At 53.0% G+C, this 25,585-nt stretch overlaps 1 protein-coding gene across 1 annotated transcript; it reads left to right on the top strand.

Annotated features, from left to right (window-relative positions):
• The first annotated feature begins 2,590 nt into the window (after nt 1–2,590).
• On the top strand, nt 2,591–24,064 carry KBTBD11 (kelch repeat and BTB domain containing 11). The gene is made up of 2 exons (XM_068532096.1): nt 2,591–2,619; nt 21,202–24,064. The coding sequence occupies exon 2, from the start codon at nt 22,058–22,060 to the stop codon at nt 23,990–23,992; it is 1,935 nt and encodes a 644-aa protein (XP_068388197.1). The 5' UTR covers nt 2,591–2,619; nt 21,202–22,057; the 3' UTR covers nt 23,993–24,064.
• Nucleotides 24,065–25,585: the final 1,521 nt, after the last annotated feature.

Raw genomic sequence — 25,585 nt, 5'->3', positions numbered from 1 at the left:
CCATCCAGGGTCCTAACGGGGCTCAGAACCAGCAGCTGCGACTTATCAGCCATCCCCCTTGTGCGCACGATGCGAACTCTATGGGGGAGCACACAACTGGGGAGGTAAAAATATTTGCTGGAGATCACCCAGGGGGGCGGTGACAGAATTAGAAGCGACAAGTTGAGTGGTGCTCCCCCAAGATTAAGACACGAGGCACGAAGTGCATCGTGCCCATCATCTCGGTCTGTCCCGTGGGGAGGGCAGCCACACCCCCACTTTACACAGAAGGACAGTGGGCACAGTGTCTTGTCCAAAATGCACAGGGCTTGGAGTGGTGAAACTGGTGTTGGAAATCCAGCCGGCCGAATTCCAAAGGCTTGTTCTCTCCACTGCTCCAGGCAGCTTCCAAATGTGGTTCAGAGTCCCCCGAACCTGGAACCCGGGTCCCCGGACTCTGCGTTCAGGGGCCTGTAAACCATCACACCCAGGATGATTCCCTGAGCTTTGGTTCTATTTTTTGGGCACAGTTTTGCGTGGCGATATGTTTGAACGCTTCAAGTCTACCGTGCACGAGCAGACTCTCCCTGAGCTGCGGAGGATTTAAACAGTAAAATAGTTTTCTTGAAATACTCTTGAAATGGATGTTTTTTAAAAATATTTAAGATAGCTAGTCCTTCTTCTTGACATTTTTATACCCCAGCTTCAATTTCAGGAAATCTAGAGGTCCCTGGCATTTGAATGAACTCCTAATTAAATGTCATGTTCCTCTGCAATTTCCATTGACCATATTGGGGCCAGAGTGCAGTTTTAAAAACAAAACATCTAAAGTCTGAAAATAAATGGGGTTCCCCACACTCCTCTACTAGATGGTGTAGAGGTTGCATGGATGTTTTAAGTTAATTCATTTACTTTTTTCATTCCTTCAATAAATATTTATTGAGAACCTAGTATATGCCAAGCACTGTAAAATCCAGTGGGAAGAGAAGTTAAATATGACTTATTAGCAGATCTCTGGAAGCTGGCAGAGTGGTGGAGAGGACAGACCAGGACCTCTGTGGGGACAGCACCTGTGACTGGGGAAAGCTGGGTGGTCAATGGAGGCTTATCCACAAAGGTGGGCGGGGAGGCCAGATGAAGCCCTGATGCTGTGGGTCAGCGCAATATATCTCTTGAAAAGATGGCAGGGGTGCTGGGGAAATGCATTTAAACTCCCCTCCAGACATCTTTAAACCATGGTGTAGGGTAAGCTGGTTACATGCGGTCTCCATGTAAAAAGGTAAACAGAGATGCATTGAAAATATCCCAGTAGATTCTAAAATATTTCTGACATACAATGGGTAAAATAAAAATGGCACATGATGGGAATTATTTCAGCCTCCAAAAGGTCTGCTTTCGCTAGAGTTAACTGATGTATTTTTTTAAACTCTATTTATTTATTTGGCCACCCAGCATGTGGGATCTTCATTCCCCCATCAGGGATGGAACCCGTGCCCTCTGCATTGGAAGGGCAGAGTCTTAACCACTGGACTGCCAGGGAAGCCCCTAACTGATCATTGAAAAAAGTTATTTCCCAATAGTTTGCTCAGTTTCTGCTTCCTTTAACCCAAATCTTGATGTATTCTACTTAGCAAGTAAACAAAGATGCTTTTTAAGGATGTTCTCAGGGTATTAACTCTGGTACCGAAAACCGAAGGGCCCATAACATTTAACTGGCAGAGACTGTTGAAGGCAAAGTTTTTAAAAAGAAAAGGAAGTAAAGGCTCAGGCTCTCTGTGCTTATGGAAATTTAATCATTTTTTCACGAAACCTTTAAAAATAGCATTTACCGTCAGGGGTCCAGTCTTAACTAGAGCTGACCCGGCAGGAAGCAGCTGCGCGCAGAAACAGAAAGCAGCCCAGGTCGGAGGGCACTTCGTCCCTCTCTGCTGTCAGGTCCTTGGGGATCTTGCTTCTCACCGTGGCTCGAGGTTCGGGCGGTCCCTCGTCGCCCTGCGCCCCGATCCCGCTGCAGGGACCCGGAGCTGGTGGGGGCCACGTCTCCAGATACAAGAACAAGTTTCAGCGCTTCCTCTACTTGGGTGTTCTGAATGTTTTCCTTTTTATTCTGGAGTCTGTAAGGATGTAGGCAGTTTTCTTAACCACTAAATATTTCAACAATGCATCGTCCCTAGTTTTCCAAATCATAAACACTAAATTACATTACTTCATGGATTTTTTTTTTTTTGAGGGGGGACTAGGACACAAAAGAGAGCTGGCAAAGCCTAGAGCGCTGGCGGTAACCTGTTCCTCGCTCCTTGTTGGGGGAGTTGCTGGATTAAAGCTCAGCATCTATGGGGTGCCGCAGGGTCCAGCGCCAGCCCGCGCCCCTCCCGTGCGCGCAGGGATGCGCCTGCGGTGGGCGCCGCTCCCCCGCCTCGAGCCGGGTGTCCGCGGGACCTCCCTGCGCCTGGAAAGGGTTAAGCGAGCGGAGGGCGCGGGGCGGGCTGACCTGGACTCGGGGCCGCGCCGGCGCGCTCCAGCCCGGAGCCTGCGCGCCCTGCCGGGGGCTGCGGCCGCCCTCCCGCCCACGTCCCCGCGTCCCCGCCTCGGCGCGCTGCTCGGAGCGGCGGGGTTCCCGGCGCGGCCTCCACGGACGCGGTGAGTGCCGGGCCCGCTGCCGCCAAGGCGGGCCAGGGTCACAGGGGGTACTCGTCGGGCCGGGCCTGGCCGCGCGGGAAGATGCTCGAGAACCCGCGGGCGCTCGCACAGGTGCGCGGAACGCGGCCGTCCCGCCCCCGGGCGTTCTCACAGGTGCGCGGGAAGAGCCCCGCGCATGCGCGTCGGAGACCCCGGCGAGGGTTCCGGGTCCCGGGCTCGGGTGGGCGCCGGGGTGGAGGGCGAGGCGCAGAGCTGAGAGGTAGGGGTGGGCCCCGAGCGGGGGAGGCAGCGGCGAGACGCCCCAGCAGGCGGAGGATAAGCGGGCGGGGGGTCCCGGGGTGGGTGGGCGCTGGTCGGGACGGGGGTGGCCGCCGGGGCGTGGGGCGGCGGCCGTGGGTGGCCCCGCTCGCTGCGGGGGTGTGGGGAACGGGGTGGGCGGACCTCCGTCCGGCTCCCGGGCGCCGCGTGGAGGAGGGGGCCGCGGCGCGCGGACTCCCTAGGGCGCTCCTGCCGGAAGCGGGTGACGGCCAGCCCCTGCGCTGCGCCCGCGGTGACCGCCTCCGAGGACCCAGCCCCGGGGGCGGCGTGGCCACTGTCCTTTCCGCCGCCAGTCGCGCCTCCGCGCGCCCAGCCCAGCCGGAGCCAACCCGGGGGCGGAGCGGCCCGGAGCCCAGCGGGGAGGAGCCGCACCCCGCGCCCGCGCCCGCGCCCCGCTGCCCAGGCTGAGCGCTCCTTGGGCAGGCGGCCCGGGCTCGCGGCCACGCAGTAGGATGGCGGGCCCGGCCGCTTCCCCCTTCCGAGGGGTGCCTGGGCTCGGTGCCGGGCTGCCCGGGCCTGCCTCGCGGACGGTCATGGCCGGGCCGCGCTGCCTCTGGAGCGTCCATCCCGCGGGGGCCACAGGAAGCGGGTGGGAGGTCCCTCCCGGACCTGGTCCCCGGGGGAGGGGAGGAAGATGCGGAGGCACTTCTCGCTTTCTCTTCCGATGCCTGCCGGCCGGGACCCCCGCGACCCCCAGGGCCCCCTGCTTATGCTGCCGGGATTGTGGGGTGCTGGGGGCTTGTGCACAGCGCGTGCTTTCTTTTCACTGAGCCTTTGCCCCACTGACGGACCAGACGGCCCACCAGCAGTGCTTGTCGCTCAGGTTTGAACGTGCCTGACAGCATGATGGCGCGGGGGCGAGGGGGTACGAAAAGGAGCAACATTTAAATAAAGACTGCGTGGAACCGGCTGACACGGCCGGAGGGGAGGTTACATGCATTTCCGCGGCAAGCCTCCCACCCCCGACCCGCGCTCGTGCTGGGGGACCCCAGCCTCCCGCGGGGGGCTGCGCCTGTAACGTTAAAGAAGGAAGGTTTTTAAAAATTCTGCCAGTTCTTCGGTTCCTACAGAACCACATCTTCTGTCTCCACCCACCCTCACATCTATTCTAAGGGAAAGAAAAAAAACAAATCAATGTAATAAGCTTTATTTCGCTCAAAGCACTGAAGGCGCTTTACGGCCAGGTTTTTAAGCCCCTGCGCTGCTCTCAGTGGAGGGGCCAGTTCACTGTGTGCCTGGCCTGTTGTCGCCTCCCTCCGGTCCTCATCTACCAGCAGTTAACGCAGCCTCTAATTAGGACCCGTAATGGATGCCCATGTTGCCCTTTGGCCTTTTATCCCCAGCTAATGGGGTCCTATTGTTGGAATCCTCCTCCGTCCCCACCCATGAAATGCAGAAGGGAGCTCTCCATCGCAGTCAGATTTGCCCAGGGACAGCCCAGGGAATGCACATTTCTGGTAACTGGCGTTACAACTCTCCCTTTGCGGCCTAACAAAGCAAAATTTTAAAGAAAGAAGTCTTTCCAGCTTTTAATGTCAATTGCACAGGCATTGCTGATAATATAATTAGAACACAATGAAAATAGCTCAAAGATTTTGCTTACAGGATTTAAGGCAGTCTTGGGCTTGGGAGGAGGGGAGAAAACAGTTAAGTGTCCATCCTAGATCAGGACTGAGCTGTTGGGGCAGCCTGGCTTTGTGTGGTCATCTTGCTGTCCTAGTGTCTGCGCATTCCTTAGGGCGGCCCCTCCTTCACCTGCAGAGGACTTTGCCTGCTGCTGGCTCCAGCCCTGGCAGAACAGAAAGATCTGGAACCTCATCTCTGAACATCTTTCCTGGCAGTCGCCAGCGCTTGATTTCATTTCCATATGTTCTGATACAAGTAGCCACATTGGCAGCGGGAAGGCAGGAGGCCTCTTTTTAGTCCACTTTTGTCCCTGTACTCAAACTGGGGGGCCCTCTGTGCTGTGGGGCCTCCATCTGGGATCCTATTTCAGTTTTTTTCTAAACGCCGACAGCATAAATTGTCCATAATCATAGCTCTGCAGTGAAGCTGGAATTACTTAGGCAGCTGTAATGCCCCTCGGCCTCCCTACCTCCAAGGCTTCGTGACCCAGGAGGACAGATGTGGGGTTGGCCTCAGAGGTGCCCCAAGAGGCCGTCAGCGTGCAGACCAGAAACCAGCCCCGTCATTTTGCACATCTTCCCCTGGTGACTCAGGGCAAATCTGCTTTTCTCAGGAGTTCAAGGGATTAGTGTCTCCACTGTGGCCTTGATTTCGGTTTTTCTCTTGAATTTATTGTAATTATGCTAAAAGTATAGTGTTGGCACCTGCACCTCTTTGGGACATAGTTAACAATGAGCAATGACTTTTGGAATACAGCAGAAACTTCCAGGAGTTTGCCTTTTGCCAACAACCCAACTCCTGCTAGAATGAATATTAAACAGTGCCTTGGAAATTGAAGCCATTGCAGGTCTTCTGCAATATTTGACCGATTAAAAGCCAGTTTCTTTCTTTCACAAACATTTATCGAATGTCTACCCCAGGTCAGGCACAGTTCTAGGTGCTGGGAATGCCATGGCATCTAAAACAGGCACTGGTCCTCACCCCCCACCCCCTGCAGCTTAGGTTCCAGTAAGGTGAAAGGCATTAAAAATATAATCATGTTAACTCATGTGTAATAACAAGCAGAGAAGTGGCCTGAAGGAAAGGAATAAACCCCTATGAAAGCACCTGATGAAGGGATTTTGAGTTGGGGTCTGAAGGATGAGGAGGCCTGGCAAAGGAGGACGGCAGGGGACGTCCCAGGGGAGATGGTGCTCAGAGGAGCCCGGCACAGTAGAGGACGGAAGGAAGGCCGGGAGGGGCACCTAGACCATGTCATAGATTTGTAACTTAGTGTAATTTTTATTCCTAATTAATTGTGGCATTTCCTCTATGTAAATTGATGGAGCTTTGCTCTCTAGGCCTTGATGGAGTAGGACGTGGGTTAATTTTACAGAACTGAGATGTACTGAATCACAAAGGGCTCCCCATTCCGTGGGATGTTGCGGACAGAACGTCTTGTAAGCCGGTAACCACCGTGCTGCTGTTGGATGCTGTTAGCACCGTTGCCTGGAAAGTCTTGGTCATGAGGACCTTGGTACAGATGCCAAGTCTGCTGCCTTTGTCTGAGCCACCGTCACCTCCCGCCCCCACTGCAGTGGTTCCAGGTGGGCTTCACACAGCTGCCCTTCCCCCTTGATCGGTTCCTCATACAGTCGTCAGGGTGGTCGTTTAAAGATACAGATATTGTGATGTTGGACGGCCAGTAGCTTCCCAGTGCCCTGGGCTGTAGTCCACAGCACGGGTAACAGGACGCTCATTCCAGGTGGCGTGGTTGTCTAATGACCAACCCCACAAACTTAGTGCCTGCCGTGGACTAAACGTCTGTCTTCTCCAAATTCACATGTTGAACCTTAATCCCCTGGTGATGGTATTAGGAAGGGGGGGCTTTGGGAGGTGATGAGGCATGAGGGTGGAACCCCATGATGGGATCAGTGCCCTCATAACACAGACTCCTGAGAGCTCCCTCTCCCCTTCCTCCGCGTGAGGACACAGGGAGAAGATGCTGTCTATGAACCAGGAAGCAAGTCTTATCAGACACTGCGGGGAGTGAACTATTTATTCCAAGTCTACTGATGTGAATATTAATCCCATCTAAAAATACCTTCACAGCAACGTCTAGGCTGGTATTTGACCAAACACCTGGGTCCTATGGCCCAACCAAGCTGACACATAAAATTAACCATCGCAACTGTCCTGTTCAGACAGGGGGATGGAGGCACACGGTGACGTCTGGCCCATGACAGCCCTGCAGAGCAGTCAGGCACGAGTTGGCTGGGTTGCTATTCCTGGGAGTGATCTCCAGTGCTCTTGGCTCTGCCTTCTGGATTCTTGGTTCTGCCCTCTGAGTCATCCTTCTTTTTTCATAAGAAATGCCTGGTGTTTGCAGCTGAGTGGTGTTCTCAGCCTGTTTCCTGGTTTCTCTTTGTGCTGATCTGTTCTGTTTACTCCAAGTTGGCAGTATCTCTTCCTGTACAATTACCTTAAAAACGTTGTGGGTTTTCTATGGATCTGTTGGGATTCAAGCCACTAGACAAAAGCTACATCCACAAATCCACAGAAGTCCTTTCTCTACCTTGGACTTCCAGGGCCTCTGTCTAGTGCCCCCTCAGATATTTATGAGGTCTTAACAGGGGATCTGATTGTGCCACCTGGATTGATCCTTGCTCTGAGGCCCCATCTTCATTTGACAATATCGGAAGGGCTGGGAAAGAGAAGAGCTTTATCTTCCAACCCAGTTGGGCCTGGTGCCTTTATATTTCCTCCAAATCGCACTTGAAAACGGAACCCTTCCTTCTTCAGCTCTCCTCTCCGTCATCAAGTCACAGGACAGAGCTCAGTAGGGTCACCCGGGCCCTGCCTGGAAGTCTCCTCCAGTATCATCCAGCCTACCCAGCGCATCCTCCGTCTCCAGCATCATGTGGCCACGGTGCTGCCGAGCCCAGCCCTCCAATGCCATGTCCAGGAACCCCATCCACCTGTCCTCGGAACCCCGCTGGCAACTGCTTCAGAGCCCAGAGGCATCTGCCCACTGGCTGCCTGCTGCCCAGCTGGGACCGCTGAGCTTGCTGCGGGTTCCTGCTCTGGTGGCAGCCTCGTCCAGGCGGGTGCGTAACGACCAGCCCAAACATACTGGCTCAAACAACAGAGTTGCTTGGCCTATAAACCTGCAATCTGGGCAGGTCTGGCGGGGAAGCTCAAATGGATTATCTGGAGGCACACACGCACGTCTGCAGCCCAGCTGGGAGCACGAGGGCAGCGGGGCTGGACCCGGCGCCCAGCACAGTGTCTCCGTGGCCTCTCCCTGTGCTCCCTCCAGCCGGGCATCTGGTGTCCCCGCACTTCTTACATGTTGGCACCGGGCATCCGAGGTCTGGGTCCTAAGAGAGGAATCTGTATTATTGCTGTTTTCAACACAGCCTCACCTCACCATCATCACCAGTGTTTAGGATCCAGAGACCGGGGCACATATGCAGGCGTCCGGGGAGCCATCATCACCCGTGAGAAGAGCATGCGGGTGGGCTGGATCGAGGGGTCACCTTGGAAAGGATGTGCTGCGTCCTGCACTCTCCAGCCTCCCCTGCCCTCTAGCTCCTTCCTCCTGGCTGGCAGTGGCCAGGGGGCTGTGGCGGCTCCTCGGGGCCTGTGCTACCCACCTGGCAGTTCTGTGTGTGGCCCTCAGCCCGCCCTCCCATGAGGCCCAGGTCCCTAGATGTCGAGGTCTGTGGCTCCCAAAGGCTGGGCACTTCTGGGCTCTGAGTGCAGGGGACCTTGTGTGAGGGGAGAAGTCTCACCCTCCCTGGTCCTTTGGTCAGTGCAGAGTCGAGTCACCGGGGTGACACAGGGAATAGAAACATGACGGGCAGCAGATCCAGTCCTCAGCTTATGTCACAGCTCTGCTGTGTATTGATCCCGTCAGTTTGCACGAGGCTGTCACCTGTGCCAACTCCTGTCTTTCGAGTGCATGGAAATCACTGTTTGACTGAGTAGGAAATAAGACTAAGTACTTTTATCCATGTAGATAATTATCTTGATGTAGAAGTCAAGATATAAAGAAAAAATGTCTTCATTTCTTTTATGTCAAACAGACAGCACCTTGATTCCTTTCTCGTGCAACCGTTCTTACTACTTATTGTAAAGGGTTTGATATTTTGAGGAGAAACGTTGAGATGGAAGACGCAGGCCCAGTTATGTGCCAAATGAGGTGGAATACCTGCGTGAAACTTTGAAATGAACTGTAGGCACCTGCCGCCTCTTGGTCAGCATTACAGGCTCTGAGAAGACTTTTACGCTTTTGCACAGGGGCTTTTAATCCAGCTGACCTCGTGTGGCTTCGACGTGGCCCAGGTGGGGGGCGTGGCCTCGGGGCCTGGTCACTCAGGATGTGAACTCAGGGGCACTTGTCGCTGCTGTGGAGTCCCGGCAGCCCCGGGACGAGGTGCACAGGCAGCCAGATCTTCCCAGGTCCTTCTGTCTGGTCGTTTCACCAGCAAAGGCAAAGAAACACCGGAGCTCTCAGCTCTGTGACATCAACCCCAGAAACCGCGCCTTGTGCGGCATTATGGAATTTGTAGAAATTATGAAAATCACTGGGTCTTGGACTTGTTCTCAGTGTGTTTAGGTTTCTGGAGTTGAGATAGTGCAGGGAGTGAAGCGGGCAGGGGTCTTAGGGTGTGGCTTCTAATTTAGCACAGCACTTATGAGCTGTGTGCCCCTGGGCAAGTGGCTCACCCTCTCTGGTCTCTGTTTCTTCCTGTGTGTGTGAAACACAGGGAAGGGCTGGACCAGGTGCTCTGCCATCTCTCAACTGCAACGTTCCCAGTTTGGGGAAGGATTCTGGGACTGGTCAAACCCTTGGAAATTCTGAGATACAGCACGTCTTCAGTGTCAACATTTTTTTTCTTCAAACCTACAACCGAAATCAGGCCGGGGATTTAACAAAATGGATCCTTCATTTCATAGTTCTGTGCCTACAAGCCTGGATATTATAAGAAAGCTTTCATTTGACCATATTTTTCTACCAAGTATTCTTTCTTGGGGTCCAACCAAAACTTGAGTCATTTTATTTTATGCACACACAGATGCACACACATACACGTGCACACAGAGATGTAAATGTACACATACACACGTACACATTCTTGTATATATATACACGTACACATCTATAGAGAGATATGTGTATATACATATAATGTTTATGATTCTAAAAGTATACATATTCATTATAGACAATTTGAAGATACTAAAAATTATGAAAAAAAAAGTCACTCATAATTCTCACTATCAACATGCCTTTTAAACTTTTTGGTATTATTCTCATTGTCTTTTTTCCCCTGTTGTGTGTGTTTGTGTGTGTTTTGGGCGGGGTGTTTAAATTTTTTTAAATTTATTTTTTATTGAAGTATAGTGGATTTACAATGTTGTGTTTGTTTCAGGTATACAGCAAAGTGATTCAGTTACACATACATATATATATATTCTTTTTCAGATTCTTTTCCCTTATAGGTTATTACAAGATGTTGAATATAGTTCCCTGTGCTATACAGTAGGTCCTTGTCGTTTATCTATTTTATACATAGTAGTGTGTATATGTCAATCCCAAACTCCTAATTTATCCCTCCGCCAAGAGCAGGGTTTCTACTGACTACATACGAATATAGTGCGATTTGCTGGTCATATTCCTTGATGATCATTCCATTGTTTTCCTAGTAAGACGGCTCTGAACAGTAACCTTGTCCTCAAGCCTCCGGAGGCCTCTCTGATTGTCCACAGTGGCGCTTTGGTCCCAGTTGCTGGACATCGTGATGTTCTGGACAAGGCTGGGTTTTGTCGAGGGGTCAGACCGTCTCCTGTCCCCTGGGGGCTGTGGGCCAAGAGCAGAACAGAGCCACCTGCGCGGCTTCTGGAAGGTCATAGGCTTGTGGGTGAAGGTGGGTTGGTGTTGCAGCTTGATGTTGTCATGTCCTCAGGCTCTGAAAGGGCCCGTTCCGGTGTCTGTGGAAGATTCTCTAAAACCTACAGCCCTTTCCGGAGCCTGGTCACCAAGGGCTGGGCTGTGAGGGGCAGAGCTGCCCGCCAGAGACCCCCAAAGAGAAGGAAGCCGGCAGGATGCATGGCCAGAGAGGGCCCGGCCCCCGGAAGGAACGTGGGTTGTGTGGCCTGGGGCCCCCGGGTGAGGTGCTGACGCGGCGGAGCCCACGTCTCCTGGTGAGGATTCTCTGAGCGGGTGCTCCGGGGGTGGGGTGGGGGGGAAGCTGTGCTGTGACCAGGAATGCAGACACCATCCCCCCAGCCCCGCTGTGCTGCTTTACAGCTGCCTTTTGCACTCGGAGAGCGCCGCCCCCTCGTGGAATTCCGGACCCCGGACGGACAGACTGTGGTGAGATGCTGTCTGGTGGGGGGGTGGGGGCTGTCGGTGCCAGCGTCACACACAGGAGTCACAGCCTCAGAGTTTTTTTTTTTTTTTTTTTTTAAGATTTCTTTTTTGGATGTGGACCATTTTTAAAATATTTGTTGAATTTGTTACAATGTTGCGTCTGTTGTATGTTTTGGTTTTTTTGGCCCCGCGGCATGTGGGATCTTAGCTCCCGGACCAGGGAGCAAACCCGCGCCCCCTGCACTGGACGGCGGAGCCCTAACCACTGGACCGCCTGCCCGCAAAGCCCCCCAGAGTCTTCACGTGCCTGACCTACTGTGGCATTTGCCAGGGTGGAGCGCCGTTTTCCAAAATACTCATCTTTCTGAGACTGAAGTGACCTCTCTCACCTTGAACCCGCTGCAGCCATTCACCCCAAACCCACAATTTAGGGGGAAAATGCAATAAAAATCAAGATGTTGGCAACCTTCATCTGTAAACTCTTTTGAGTCAGATGTTAAAAGAGTTTGAAAAGGCAGCAGGCTAATAACATCGTTTCCTCGGATTCAATCTCAAGATAATGTAAATATTTCGTCTTTGCATCCACTCATTCCTGGCTGTGTCAGGACTGGCCTGATGGGAAACAGCCTCTCTTGAGGCTCACGTGGGTGAACTCACACTCGTCAGAACGTCTGTCTTGATTTCTGCTTCAGAAACAGGTGAGCTAGCATTTCATCTGCCTTCTTGTCCCATTGAGCCACCCTCGTTGCTTTGAGGACAGAGAGCACGTGTTGAATTTGGATAAATTCCTCTCCCTGTAATCTCCCCACCATGCTGCTCCTCTCTGGACATCCGATCAGAAGGTGGTTCTGCTCGGCTGCGGTTTCCGTGCGAGACTCAGGCCCTTTCCCAGGACCCGCTGAGCCGGACGGGGGATGTACTAGGTCAACGGCATCGTTTCTGAGAGCCCTGAGGACGCAGGTGCAGCAGGAGGGCAAGGCAGGGACTCTGTCATTACATCTTAACTAAAGCAAAGCAGGACAGACCACAGAGAGAGGGGTTTCTATCTTGCTTTCCATTTACGCCAATAATGGTAAATAAACAAGTGAGATTAACAGGAGAGAAATCTGGGTTCTAACCGGCCAGTAATAGGCGTGTGATTTCGGACAAGTCTCTCTGTTATCAAACCAAGAGCTTAGAGCTTTAAAAATTATAAAATGTGAGTTTTTATTTAACTTCCCCATATTTCAATTTGACTGGAACTTTAAACATACGAATACCTACTCCAGCACTAAGAATACAGTGACTTAGGAATCTTCTTACCTAGTGAGTGACTTTACTTAATTATGCTTCAGATTGTGTGGCTTCCATGAGGGTCAGTAGCAGGCCAGATTGACTATTTAATTGATAAGTACTGATTAAACATATGGAAAAACATTTTTAAGTGGTAAATTATAAAATACTCAAACACTGTAAACAATGCAATAAAAATATTCATGTATCCCAGTGAGACAACACATGTTCTCGTCTCGCTGTTTATGCTTTAAATCTTCAGGAAGCCACGTGATACAGAGCAGGCAGACAACCCTCCCTCCCTCCCTTCCTGCTCAGAAGTAACCACTGCACCGGAATTCACACCTGTCCTTTTCACACTTCCATGAATGACATATAGTATTTTTTTTATGTTTAAATGTATGTAAATTGTATTATACTGTATCTTTCTGTAAACGGCAGACCTTCAAAAATTCAAAATTATGTTTCTGAAATTTATGCACATTGATACATGTAGATTTAGTTCATCCATTTTAATATGTGTGGTTGTTTGGGCAGTGATAGAAAATCAGTCTAAAAGTAGTTTAATCAATCTTTCTGTACAAAAGGACACAAAGCACTCTTTCTAAAACACAAGACTGATCATATTCACTTCTTTGAAGCCATCAGAGGATTCCCGTTGTCATTAAGATGCCAGGGCGCCACGGAGGGGCCCAGTCCTCTGACCCTGGGGCTCCTGGCTGCACCCAGCCTCTTCAGCTTCTGGAACTGGTCAAGCTTGTTTCCACTGCAAGGTGTCTGTTCTCTCTTCCACCTGCCCTGTGTGTGGCTCCCTCTTGCTCTCAGAGGAGTCTTACCTGATCCCAAGTAGAAATCAGGTCTATCCATCACTACTTCTCGGATCCTTGTTTATGTTTCCTGCCGTGGTTTGTACTTCTTCTAGAATTCGTATAGTAATGGCTTATGTTTATCTTCTTCCCTACGCTGGGAGCTCCATGGGGACCTCGGCCAAGTCTGTTCAGTTCCTGCTACTTTCTAGGACCCAGGGCACCTCCTGGAACGCTGTAGGTGTTCAGCATACATCCACTCAGTGAATGAGCAAATGACTGCGTATTGTTAATTATTTCTCAGTGTTGGTGGGACTTGAACAGATTGAAGACTTGGGGAAGTGTGGGTCTGTTTGGCCCAGGCAGTCTCTCACTTCTGGCTCCAGCTTTGCATCACTGCTGGGACGTTCACCTCTGACTTCAGTGGACGCACACAACAGACTTATTTTAAAAGAGTTAAGGTTACCCAAATACTGCTCAGAATTGGGTCTCATAGCTAGAAATTTCCAGGGAGGATTGCAGTCCAGGTGCCTCTTTGCAGAGTCTCTGTGATTCTGTGTGTGATCTCAGTGTTCACACTCTGCGCTTGTCAACAACTCCCGAACCTCGAGCCACAAGCAAAGGCAGGTGCTTCTCTTGCAGAATATTCTGGGTTTGCTCCCTGAAGGCACGTCCGGCACCTAGGGCATAATTTGCACTCAAGTAACTTGGAGCCCCCCTTTTGAGTGAATGCACAGGTTTACCCTCATCCATTTTCCTTTCAGTTCTTCAGGGTCTTGGCTTCAGGGAGCACAGGGCTGTGTCGTAGCTGGGACTGAGGCGGGGCCCGTCTGTGTGATGTCACGTTAGGTGGTGGCTGAAGGCACACGCTTCCCTGAGCGCGGCAGCAATGCCCCCACGTCCCCCTGCTTTAACGCGTGGTGACTTCGGGTGTGTTGCTACATCACCAGCAAAGGGCTGTCTTGTGAGTCATGAAGCTCTAACGCTGCTTGCATCTCTTGAATTAACAACAAAGACCCATGATCTGATGAAGGACGGAGAACAGTGAAGCTATTCAGGTTTTCATGCCCCAGTTGTCCCGCTGGATTAATGTCAATTTCATCTCTCTGCCCTGGGCTTCCTCTTCCCCCAGACAGCTTGCCATGGGTAACGGCTAAGGGCACAGAGACACTCACAGTTGCCGCCGAACTTCTGAAACTCCCGAGCAGTGAGAAGTGGGGCCTGTGAACCCACGTGGCCGCTGACTTAGTGAACGGGTACAAGCCGCAGGCATCTTTTCTGAGGCCTCGTGTAAAATGCCCAGAGACGGGGAAAGAGGGGAAAAGTGCTCTCTGGTTTTGGTCTGCTGCTAAGTTCGTTTGGTCTTTTGAGACGAGTAACGTAGTGTTTCTGGGCCTCCAGCATTTTCTCGTGTCTGGAATCAGGATCATGGCAATTCCTCATGGTAATCCAATTGCCATGGATCATGGCAATCCACCCGTCCTCATATGTGCGTCATGAGGACAAAATGGAAAATTGCCGTGAGGCCTGGGAGCTGCTCTGGGTACAGGCTGCAGGGCTGTGTACTCCGTCCTGGTGGGGCTTTCCGTGAGCCGGGACCGGCGTTGTCCGGGTCGGCACCTCACGGTGCGTGGCTACGAGGAGCTGGGGCCTGTGCGGGGCGAAGCTCTTTACAAACGCGCGTCTAATCCCCACGGAGACCCAGCAAGTTGGGTTCTTGTTTACAGTCAGAGTTATTTCAGTTTCCAGGGACACGAATCCCACTGTTCGCTGAAGCCAGAAACAGACCTATTAGCTCACAGACATCACAAGCCCTGGCTGGGGGTGACTCACCCAGGACACTCTCTCTCTTTCTAGATTTTGCTCTGTGTTGGCTTCACTTTCTTCTCCCGAGGACAAGCTTTCCCTTGATTTCAGCTCCCTGACCCACCCACCGGGCCAAAGCCTTTCTCCTGCATCACCCTTCAGCGGGAGGACCTGGCCTGGGGCCGTGCTCTCGGGACCAGGCGCTGGGAAGGTGGGGTGTGGGCTGGGCTGGAGCAACCCTGTGACTTAATCCCACTACCCTTTATGACTGTGGAGCCAGTGTATATTCGTTTCAGGAAATATAGAAACTGGGCATAGCTAGATAGAAGACAGTAAAAACCTGTCTCTGACCCAACATCCACAAACACTGATCCCTTTTGAAGAACCTTTTCTTTGTGAGCTCTGTATCATGTCATGGTATGTAGTGCAAGAACTTGCTATGATATGGATTTTTATCTGGGTGTTTTCAGAGCTGTTTTTTCTAGGTTCTCTGGTTAACATTCATTCACTCACCATCCATCAAGCCTTTTCTGGTGGCTCTGGCAGAGCCCATCCCTGTGCCAAGGTTAGAACGATTAACGCATCTCCCTGTCGTGAATCCACGTTCTCGTGGAGAAGGATGGCACACGTGCATGTGAGGTGCTGAAATGAGACATTCCGTGCAGACATGGACTACACAGTTGCTGACCTGGGAAGTGAGGAAGGCAGTGTCTGTGACGGCAGGTCCCTGGGGGCCTGGGAATGAGCAAGAATTCTGGCTCAAAGGAGGAGAGGTGGCTCTGGGTGGCAGGGACTGTGCGGGCAGAGACCCTGAGGTGGGAATGCATATGCAGATGTACCTACGTGGGGGTTACGTGCACAGATACAGCTGTGTAGGGTTTACACACAGATACACCTGTGTAGGGGTTACACACACAGGTACACCTACATGGGGTGTACAACAGATACACCTGTGTAGGCTTTACACACAGATACACCTGTGTAGGGTTTATACACAGATGCACCTCTGTAGGGTTTGTACACACAGATACACCTCTGTAGGGTTTGTACACACAGATACACCTACATGGGGTTTACATGCACAGACACACCCACGCAGGCTTTACCGGGGCGTGGCAGCAGTTCTGTGCTTGTGCGAAGGATGGAGAGGACTTCTGGGCAGAGGAGGGAGAGATGAGGGTGGCGGAGACTTGGGAACAGATGGCTCAATGCCTCATTTACCAGCCTAAGGAGTTTGGACTTTGAGAATAACTATTACGTAAAAGCTTCTCTTTAGGAAATTCTCTAATTTTACTTCCTCCAGTGAAGCCCTGCCAGAAGATTCAGCCACCGTTACCCCCTAAATCAGGCCCACACAGACAGCGCCGGCGGGAGCCCATCCCCGCCACGACCTGCCCTATGTCTCTGTCTGCTTTACTCTCAGAGCTGGGGGCGTCCTGAGTCACCAGAATTCTGCTCCCAGGATGCGCTGGGCAGGGGACCAGACATGGGAGTGTCTCGTAGGCGTCCACTAGCCCAGCGCACAGATGCAGCAAAGTCGAGTGCTTCACGCTCAGAACTGGTAACAGACAGAAGGGCGCAGAGCATTGGGCCCAGTGCTTGGCGGCATGGGCGCTGAGGTCGGACAGCGGGTCCCCGTCTGGCTCTGCCACCTAGTAAGTGTGGAGCTGATTAATTGTATGGTGACATTGGTTCACATCTCATTTCCTCTTTGGTAAAACGGGGCTAAAAACTATGCCCCCACAGAAGGGTGGCTTGCGAGGGTCACATGTGTCCCTGTGATGTAACACACGTGACAGCAGTGCCTGTAAAATAGACAAAATAGGCGTGAGCTGTTTCATGATTACTCGTGCATTCAGGTTATGTTACAGCCCGTTGAGTCTTAGAAATGTCCTTCATGAAAAGCAGATTAAAAATGATAGTTGTAATCTGGCAGAATAGACTCTGATTAACGTCACCAGACCTGCTGAAGGACGTCACTTCCCCTCTTAATTATTCAACACACCAGGCTGCTCACCAGCCCCGCCCATCCCCAAACCTCACAGAACATACGGCCTACACCCGGCTTGGGGGTCCACTCATCCAGGTGGTGGGTGTCTCCTCGGCCAAAGCGTGTACAGAGCCTTGTACACAGGGACCCGGGCCCTGTGCCCTCCGCGTCTCCCGAGACCACACGGCACCCGGCTTTTAGCAGCCAGACGGCCAAGCTCCCAGGATGACTGAGGAATGAAAACCTATTTTGTGAATGATGCTTCCTTGTGGCAGCGTTGGGCTCCGTGTTCCAGACACGCCGCTATGACGGCCTTGCTAGGGCCAGACCGCGAACTGTGATGAGTGTGGAGGATGTGGGAATCAGGGCTGGGGTGAAGGTCACTGGCTGCCCTCCCCACCCCCACCCAGGCATCCGCTCCCACCCACCTGCATCCCTGCGCACCCAGAACCGCCACCTCATTTTAACTGGGCCCAAGGAAGAAGGAACCAGCAATATTTGTAGGAACAGCTGAAGGGAATCAACACATTCTATGATCAAACAGATATCCTGACATTCCCTGCAAGTTTATGAGACTCGATGATGTTTCTTCTGTTTGTGGTTTTCTTTGTGAATTAACCCCAGGAGTTATTGGCTGTTCACTACGTGAACAGGGTCGTGCTGGTGTGTGGGAAGCAGGCGGCGGGCAGGGCACAGGTGATGGTCCCGGACCTCTGCTGTCACAGGCGTGTGGCTGGACACAGATGAGATACGTGTCGGGCGTGACTTGGAGAACACCCAGGAGGAATCGGCTACAATAGTAGGTGCTGCAGACATTTAGATAAACTTCCTAAGTCTGTTCATTAATATTAAAAAAACTGACTAATTATTTGAAACGGAGAGTCTCTTTAGCAACCTATATTATTCTAATGACGCATATTTAATTTTAAATAACCTGATATCCACCTTAAGCACAAAAATAATGTCCACATTTGGGAAATCATAGACAATCTTCTTTAAGAAATTCATATTGGGCTTCCCTGGTGGCGCAGTGGTTACGAATCTGCCTGCCAATGCAGGGGACATGGGTTCGAGCCCTGGTCCGGGAAGATCCCACATGCCGCAGAGCAACTAAGCCCGTGCACCACAACTACTGAAGCCCGCGTGCCACAACTACTGAGCCCACGTGCCACAGCTACTGAAGCCCGAATGCCTAGAGCCCGTGCTCCGCAACAAGAGAAGCCACCACAATGAGAAGCCCGCGCGCCACAATGAAGAGTAGTCCCCCGCTCGCCGCAACTAGAGAAAGCCCGCGTGCAGCAACGGAGACCCAGTGCAGGCAAAAATAAACAAATAAAAATAAATAAAGTTATTAAAAAAAATTCACATTGAGAGTGAAGAAATTCATAGACTAAAAAATTCTGTTTAGGTATTTACAATGTGGAGAAGAAATGTATAGCCTTCAGGGGGAAATGCTACCTAAGTTATATTTAAAGCAGACTTGTTCCTGTTAAAATATTTTCTCACTACAGTCAGGAAGGAGCCTGTTACTACACCCCACACCTCCACCGACAGATCCCCTCCCGTCGCTACGCGGGGCAAACGTGCTGCCGTTCACCTGACTGTAACAGACCCCCGAAGCAGTGCTCAGGGAAGAAATCCTGCCCGATGCCTCGGTCGGGCGGGGAGTTCCAGTTATTTTGCCGTCACCAGGGTGGGTGCTGGCACAGAGTCCTCCAGGAGCCCCTTAGGGGGACTCTGATGCTGGAGCCAACTGCAACATGGGGGGACGTCCCCTTGCAAATCCCGGACCTCCAATCCAAAGAATCTGACCCTAAGTGTCTTGGCAGACTTGTGGTGTTCAGAGGACTGTTATACACAAAATGGGCTGACTTCTCCCCATCCGTTTTAAGGCCAAATCACAGTAATGGGCCATGCTGGGGAAAAAAGATATAGCTCCGAATGGTGACTTTCTTTAACATCATTTGAAAAAGGAAGTGGCCCCTCTGCTTAATTTCCTCATTTCTCCTGTGGAAGCTGACCCTCTACCCTGCCAGGCGGGCGGGGGCCAGGACCTGTCGTGCTGCAGAAGCTTCCTTCAGAAAGTGGACCTGCTGGGTGGCCTCCCAGCCCTTGGGATCCAGCATCACTGCCGTCTGCATCACAGTGACAGACGGTCTCCTGTCTCACCTGACAACATTCAGGTGTTTGGCATCACCTTGGCCGTGTGGGTGAACAGGGACTCCTGACCTGGTCACGGGGCAGAGAGCCAGCTGAGTGGGTGAGCAGCTGTCACACTTTGGATGGGATTACATGGCTGTGCCCAGGTCTCGGGCCACCCCCGGCTCTGCCAGCCTGGTCTGTGATCCAGGCCAGGGGTGCACAGGGAGCTGGCAAGGACGTGCCTGCTTGGACCACTGACTACCTGGGTCATATTTGTTTCACTGTGGACACGCAGCTCTTGCTTCTTGTAGCTACGACAAAATGTCTACTTAGCCTGATTCTTTCGGGCTTTAAACGGATTCTGTAGAGCTTTGAAAACATAAGAATTGCAAACTTAGGCTTTTCAGTGTGTCCTATTCCCTGCCTTTCCTTTGAGTCTGTGATGGCTTCCACGAAGAGAACTCTCAGAGGTTGGGCTTCTGCACGTCCCGATGAGAGTCAAGCGAGAGAAAGAACCAGGAAGTGCTGGAACCCTTCTCCTGGCCAAGAAAAGGAAAAAAAAAAACTAGTTAGTTTTCTGAGGTCCAAGGTCTTCTGTATCATACAGAGAAAGTGTGAAAAGAATGAAGCAAATAAGAGAGCCAGTTCTCTGATTTTATTTCAGACACTGACATTTATATGTATATTTGGGAAAGATATGTATATGCCTTACTTTTTATCTGACTTTCCCTTGAATGACTCAGCTGACTAAGAAAGCACCTCTGGCGTTTGGGAAGAGGCCAGAAGCTTTGCTTATAAAATCTGTGCAGGTTTCCAGTTTGTCATCACATTCCGGTCGCTGTGGGCCAGAATGCATTTCCATCTCAGTGGACGCAGGACCTCCCCAGCAGCATCACGGGCTGGGGCACAGCTGTGTAAACATGTGGCACCTCTGTGACCCACATGCCCGTGGTGAGAGTTTCAGCTCGTCCCGACTGTCTCCATGCTGCCTTTCCACATGTCCCAGACAGTGCCCTGCACCTGGTGAATATGCCCCAAAGGTTACTGTTAAAGATTTCTGGAAAACAGAGAAAGAGAGAGGGAGGGGAAGAGAGACAGAGAGTCGGGGAGGAAGGGAGAGACAGAATTGAATGTCTTGAATCTCCACCTCTAAGACACTTGTATTTCTGAGAATAATGGGAAAGCCTTTTTCGTAACATGGTAGCAGGAAGAGCAGGGCAAGCGTATATTTTTATACACACCCATTCTCTCAACCCTGAGCATTTCTAGGGATCAGGTAACAGTATTAAGTACGATTAGTAGAAAATCAGAAGAGGTTGAGGGTAGGTGGTTAAGTATCACTTTATCCCATTTGAGAGGTGAACATACCCTATAATGATGACGAATCTGAGCTGTATGTATTTGGTCCGTTTCTCTTGTCCGCAGCCTCTTCTTAGGAAAACCAGAGCACAGCTTGCCCGTCCCCTTGTGCTAAGACCCCCTTCTAGGCTGGGGAGTCTCAGTGAAGGTTTTGCCAATTAGGAAAGATATTTTATTATTTTTTTATAATTCATCTGCAGGTGCTCACATCTGCCTTCCAAGTAGTTCTGTGGATTTTGTTTTTTGTTTTGGTTTTGTTTTGTTTTGCCTTGGCTTTTCTTTTGCTGCACGTGTGGTATTTGGAGAGTTGCTTCTCTGTGGTTTTTCAGAGGTGTAAAGCCAGGAATGAGCAGTTCAAACAGATTCCAGAGTTGGAGCCTCTGAGGCCAACTCCAGAGAAGAGTCTGCAGCACCTTTCTCCAAATATTTGTTGTAAATGAATTTGAGATAGTTGGCTGGAAAAGATTTCAGGAAAACTGTCACACAATAAAACTGAGGTTTCATAGGCTGGCCATGCTTTCTCACTAAAAGTTCTCAATTTTACATATACATCTTATTAGGTCGAAATTAGGAAGTGGCTGATATTTGACTGCCATTGCATTCACGCACAAAAACCAGCAATTTCGTATGGTTCAACCCAATGTATTTAAGGCTCATGGCTGAATTGGGCTCTTCTTTATAGGCCTCAAAAATCAGGGGAGGAACAGTTTTTTAATATCTAAATAATCCCGTATGTTTTATTCACCAAACTTTCCAGCACTGAAATGTCACAATCCCCATTCCCACCATATCTGAATCTTATAACCTGAAAATTGTGGAGGGAAATGGGGTAGATGCCACTGACACAAAATAGCCCTATGGAAAAATGCAAATTCCAACATTCTGTCTGTTTCTCCTATAAACAGGAACACAAAGAGCGTGGTGACATGACATGGAAACACCTGATATTCCAACAAAGGAAGTCGCAGAGGAAGCCTCCCGATGGATGAAGGAGGAAAGCCGGTCTAGTGTGTGCAGTAACTGTGTCTTCCTAACACCCACCTGGCGACTGAATCATGCCCTCCCCGCTTCCAGGTGAACATTGTCGAGGCAGGCCCATCAGGAGCGCTGCCGATGCCAGGACACACACAGATATTGTCCGGCTGACCATCCATAAACCTTAATCGCACATGGGAGTCACACACAAAAAGAAAGCTCCCTGGGGCGGCTCCCTGTAAGACAGCAGTAAAGTCAGTGTTCTGAAGTGTGGACTGCAGCCCGTCTCTGATTCGTTGGTCCTCGGAGACAGAGATGTGATGGAATGTGGAGGGATAAACACTGACTCAGGAAGAAAAGGGCAGGCCCAGTTCCTTAGGAGCACCTGACAGCTCAGTTCCGCAGAACAGGAGCTCCAGACAGAGCCGCGGCTGCGGCTGCAGGGCGGTCCTGTCCGCGGACTGATCATCACCACGCGGCGCGGAGACCGAGCCACAAAGACCCCTCAAGACGGCCGCCCGGCGGGAACCTTGCCTGGTTCACAAGTTCAGCCGGGAGCGCGCTCCAGTCGACACACCCCTTTCGCCGGAGAGGAGAGCGGGAGGGCGCGAGGGGAGCTGCGTGCGCTTGAAAACCAGTGTGGACACAAGTGAAATCTGATCGCGCGCCAGCAGAAGCGTGTGAAGCCAGGAGCCCCGGAGGAGCGATCGACCTTGGGCAGCCCGAGTCCGGGCAGAAGTCATGCCGGGCTGCTGAGCGGGGGCGGCAGCCGGAGCGAGCGCTCGCATGGAGAGCCCGGTGGCCCCCTGCGTCCTCTACCCGGGGGACGGAGCGTGCGGCCAGGCCGGGGGCCGGGGCGGCGCTCCCGAGGCTCCGGGAGAGGGCGGCCTGCAGCCGCCGGACGCGGCCGGGGGGGAGGGCGCTGCGTCCCCGGCGCAGACACCCTGCAGTCTCAGCGCGTCCCTGTGCTTCAGCTCCGGGGACGACTCCCCGCCCTCTTGTCGCCGCGGCCGGCGGGTGGTGCAGAGGCAGTGGGAAGTCGGCAGCGCGGGCGCCGCGTCCCCGGAAGGGCGCGCGTCCCCTGAGGATCCCGTGTCCCCCGAGGAGGAGCGCACGTCCCCAGAAGAGTCCGCGTCCCCGGAAGATCCCGCGTCCCCCGGAGAGCGCCCGCCGGCCGAGGAGCCCACGTCCCCGGAGGAGCCCGGGGACCCCGCGCCCGTGCCCCCCGGCGTCGGGCCGGAGCACGGGGAGCCCGACCTGCTCATCGAGGTGTCGGGCCGCCGGCTGCGGGCGCACAAGGCGGTGCTGGCAGCGCGCAGCGACTACTTCCGCGCGCGTGCGTCGCGGGACGTGCTGCGGGTGCAGGGCGTGGGCTGGACGGCGCTGCGGCTGCTGCTGGCCTACGCGTACAGCGGGCGCATGGCGGGCGTGCGGCCCGACAACGTGGCCGACGTGGTGGCCGGCGCGCGCCGCCTACAGCTGCCCTGCGCCGCGCAGCGCGCCACCGACGCCGTGGCGCCGCAGCTGAGCCTGGCCAACTGCTTCGAGGTGCTGAGCGCGGCCAAGCGGCAGCGGCTGGCCGAGCTGCGCGAGGCCGCCTACCGCTTCATGAGCGACCACTACCTAGAGGTGCTGCGCGAGCCCGCTGTCTTCGGGCGCCTGTCGGGCGCCGAGCGCGACCTGCTGCTGCGCCGCCGCCTGCGCGCCGGCCGCGCCCGTCTTCTGGCCGCCGCGCTCGGCCCGGCCGGGGAGCGCGCGGGCAGCCGGCCGCAGAGCCCGTCGGGGGACGCGGAGGTCCGAGGCGACGCCGCCGTCTACTGCTTCCACGAGGCGGCCGGCGAGTGGCGCGAGCTGACGCGGCTGCCCGAGGGCGCGCCGGCTCGGGGCTGCGGCCTGTGCGTGCTCTACAACTACCTCTTCGTGGCCGGCGGCGTGGGGCCCGCGGGCCCCGACGGCCGCGCGCGGCCCTCAGACCGGGTCTTCTGCTACAACCCGGCCACCGACCAGTGGAGCGCTGTGCGGCCGCTGCGCCAGGCGCGCTCGCAGCTGCAGCTGCTGGCCCTGGACGGCCACTTGTACGCCGTGGGCGGCGAGTGCCTGCTCAGCGTGGAGCGCTACGACCCGCGCGCCGACCGCTGGGCCGCCGTGGCCCCGCTGCCCCGGGGCGCCTTCGCCGTGGCGCACGAGGCCACCACCTGCAACGGCGAGATCTACGTGTCCGGGGGCTCGCTCTTCTACCGCCTGCTCAAGTACGACCCGCGGCGCGACGAGTGGCAGGAGTGTCCGTGCAGCAGCAGCCGCGAGCGCTCGGCTGATATGGTGGCCCTGGACGGCTTCATCTACCGCTTCGACCTGTGCGGGGGCCGCGGCGATGCGCCGGGGGCCGGGCCTGCGGGGGGAGTCAGCGTGCTCCGCTACCACTGCCTGGCCAAGCAGTGGAGCCGCTGCGCCTCGCACCTGCGGCCCCCGGGCGCGCCGTCGGGCCTGCAGCCCTTCCGCTGCGCCGCGCTGGATGGCACCATCTACTGCGTGAGCCGCGCGGGCACCTGGCGCTTCGTGCCGCCCCCGGACGGCGAGCCCGGCGCCGGCGACGCGGGCCCCGAAGGCAGCTTCGAGCTCCAGTCGCTCCGAGCCCCCGCGGACGCCCGGGGCCTGCTCTTCCCGTTCGTGCTCAACCTGCAGGAGGAGAAACCAGACCGAGGCGAGGAGGGCGCCGCGTAGGGTGGGCCGGGTCACCCGGGCGTGTCCCTCGGCAGCCCTGGGCCAGGGGACGCCCGTGGGCCGAGGTCCCAACTGGGAAACTGCAAGGGGCGAGGGGAGTGGAGGCGGGGAGGGAGAGAGTCGGGGGTGGGCCCCGGTGGGCCCCGCCCCGCCCACGGTATCATTTAAAGGCTTAGAAGGTAGAAGCTTGTCGCGGGGCCTTGAAGACATTTGCGATGCTGTATTAAGGCCCGCTTCCTAGTCCGCATTCCTTTTGCATTGCTTTGCTTTGCTTAATGGGGTTGATGGCAAGATGTAGGATGTGTGCAGATAGATAACCTTACAAATAAGATACAAAATACCTGAGAAAGAAAGAAACAGAATGAGAGATGAAGTCTCTGGGTGCAGTGGGTGAGGCCTGGAGTGTACCGGGGTGTACCGTCCTCGGTGTCACTCGCGGAGTGGCCGGGAGGCCAGACCTGAGTTGTGTGGAGTACCAGGTACCGTTGCTTCCTGCACCATGAGAGGGGACCTCGGGGCCACCTCCCAGAGCTGAGATCCTAGATTAGGCCAACGTGAACTGTATGAGTGGAACGACTGAAAGAAGGTCATACTTTTTTCGGCTTGAGGTTTAAAATTATAACTGATATGTAATGCTTTTAAACCCTTTCTAACTTAGTTTAAAAGTTCCTGCCACATGTGCTTAACTTGCGGTTGGCTCCACTCCAAATGTAGTAAGTATTAAGGGTGAAATCTTTGATTCCCAGTAAGATCTGTCCAGTGAGCACTGGAAGTACCTCCTCTGTCATCACAGGGGCCCAGATGTGGTCAAAGGCCCACACACCTCAAGAGCAGGTCCTTCTCATCGCTTAACTGAGATGGGTTTAATATTTTCAAGTTAAGAGATGTTAATAATTATGTTCAGTGATGTAGTAACGATTTGCTCTTATTTGAGTTTTAAATCTTTGGCGACTGAATGTTTTCCAAAGAGCATGTCATCAGTAGGAAAAGCTGACAGTGGCCGTGGTGCTTGTCTGCTTTAAAAGGAGCATTTGGTGCCCACCAGGTATGGTCAGCCACTTTGATATTTCATAGTGGGCTCAAAGAGAGTAGTATTCCCCCCCCCAAAAGAAGGTTAAAATCCTTTCTTTTTGAGAGTTCTAAAGAATAACATGCAGGCATAGTTGAACCCACTACTTATGATGTTTTAAATATGAATTCTGTCATCCTGATGAGGGAAATTCATTTTTACAAGCATCAGTCTAAGAAATTGTGGCAGAGTGACAATGAACATATTAACATAAGGGGAAATAACATATATTTATAACATAGTTTAGCAAGTAAACTACACTTTTCTAATTGTGAATTCCAAAATACTGTAGTAGAAGTAACATGAAATTCAGTACTTTGATAGGGCACAAGGATTAAAAACAAATCAGTTGATCTTTCCTTATTTGTTATAACATTTTACTTTCCAAATATGTACAGACAGGGCTTACTGTTTATTAAAAGTTTAAGGATAAAGTATATGCTCATAAATAGAGGCCAACTGATTTGGATTCTGAGTCCAATCCACTTTTTTTTATTACAATAGGAAAAGTACACATTGAAAGT

Source organism: Eschrichtius robustus, chromosome 21, assembly GCF_028021215.1.
Source record: "Eschrichtius robustus isolate mEscRob2 chromosome 21, mEscRob2.pri, whole genome shotgun sequence".
Lineage (NCBI taxonomy): Eukaryota > Metazoa > Chordata > Mammalia > Artiodactyla > Eschrichtiidae > Eschrichtius > Eschrichtius robustus.
Note: the sequence above shows the minus strand (reverse complement) of the source record. Positions and strands in the feature narration are given on the sequence as shown.

What these genes read in the sequence shown, in the direction of transcription:
- KBTBD11 (XM_068532096.1), top strand. Translation starts at nt 22,058, where the DNA reads ATGGAGAGCCCGGTGGCCCCCTGCGTCCTCTACCCGGGGGACGGAGCG.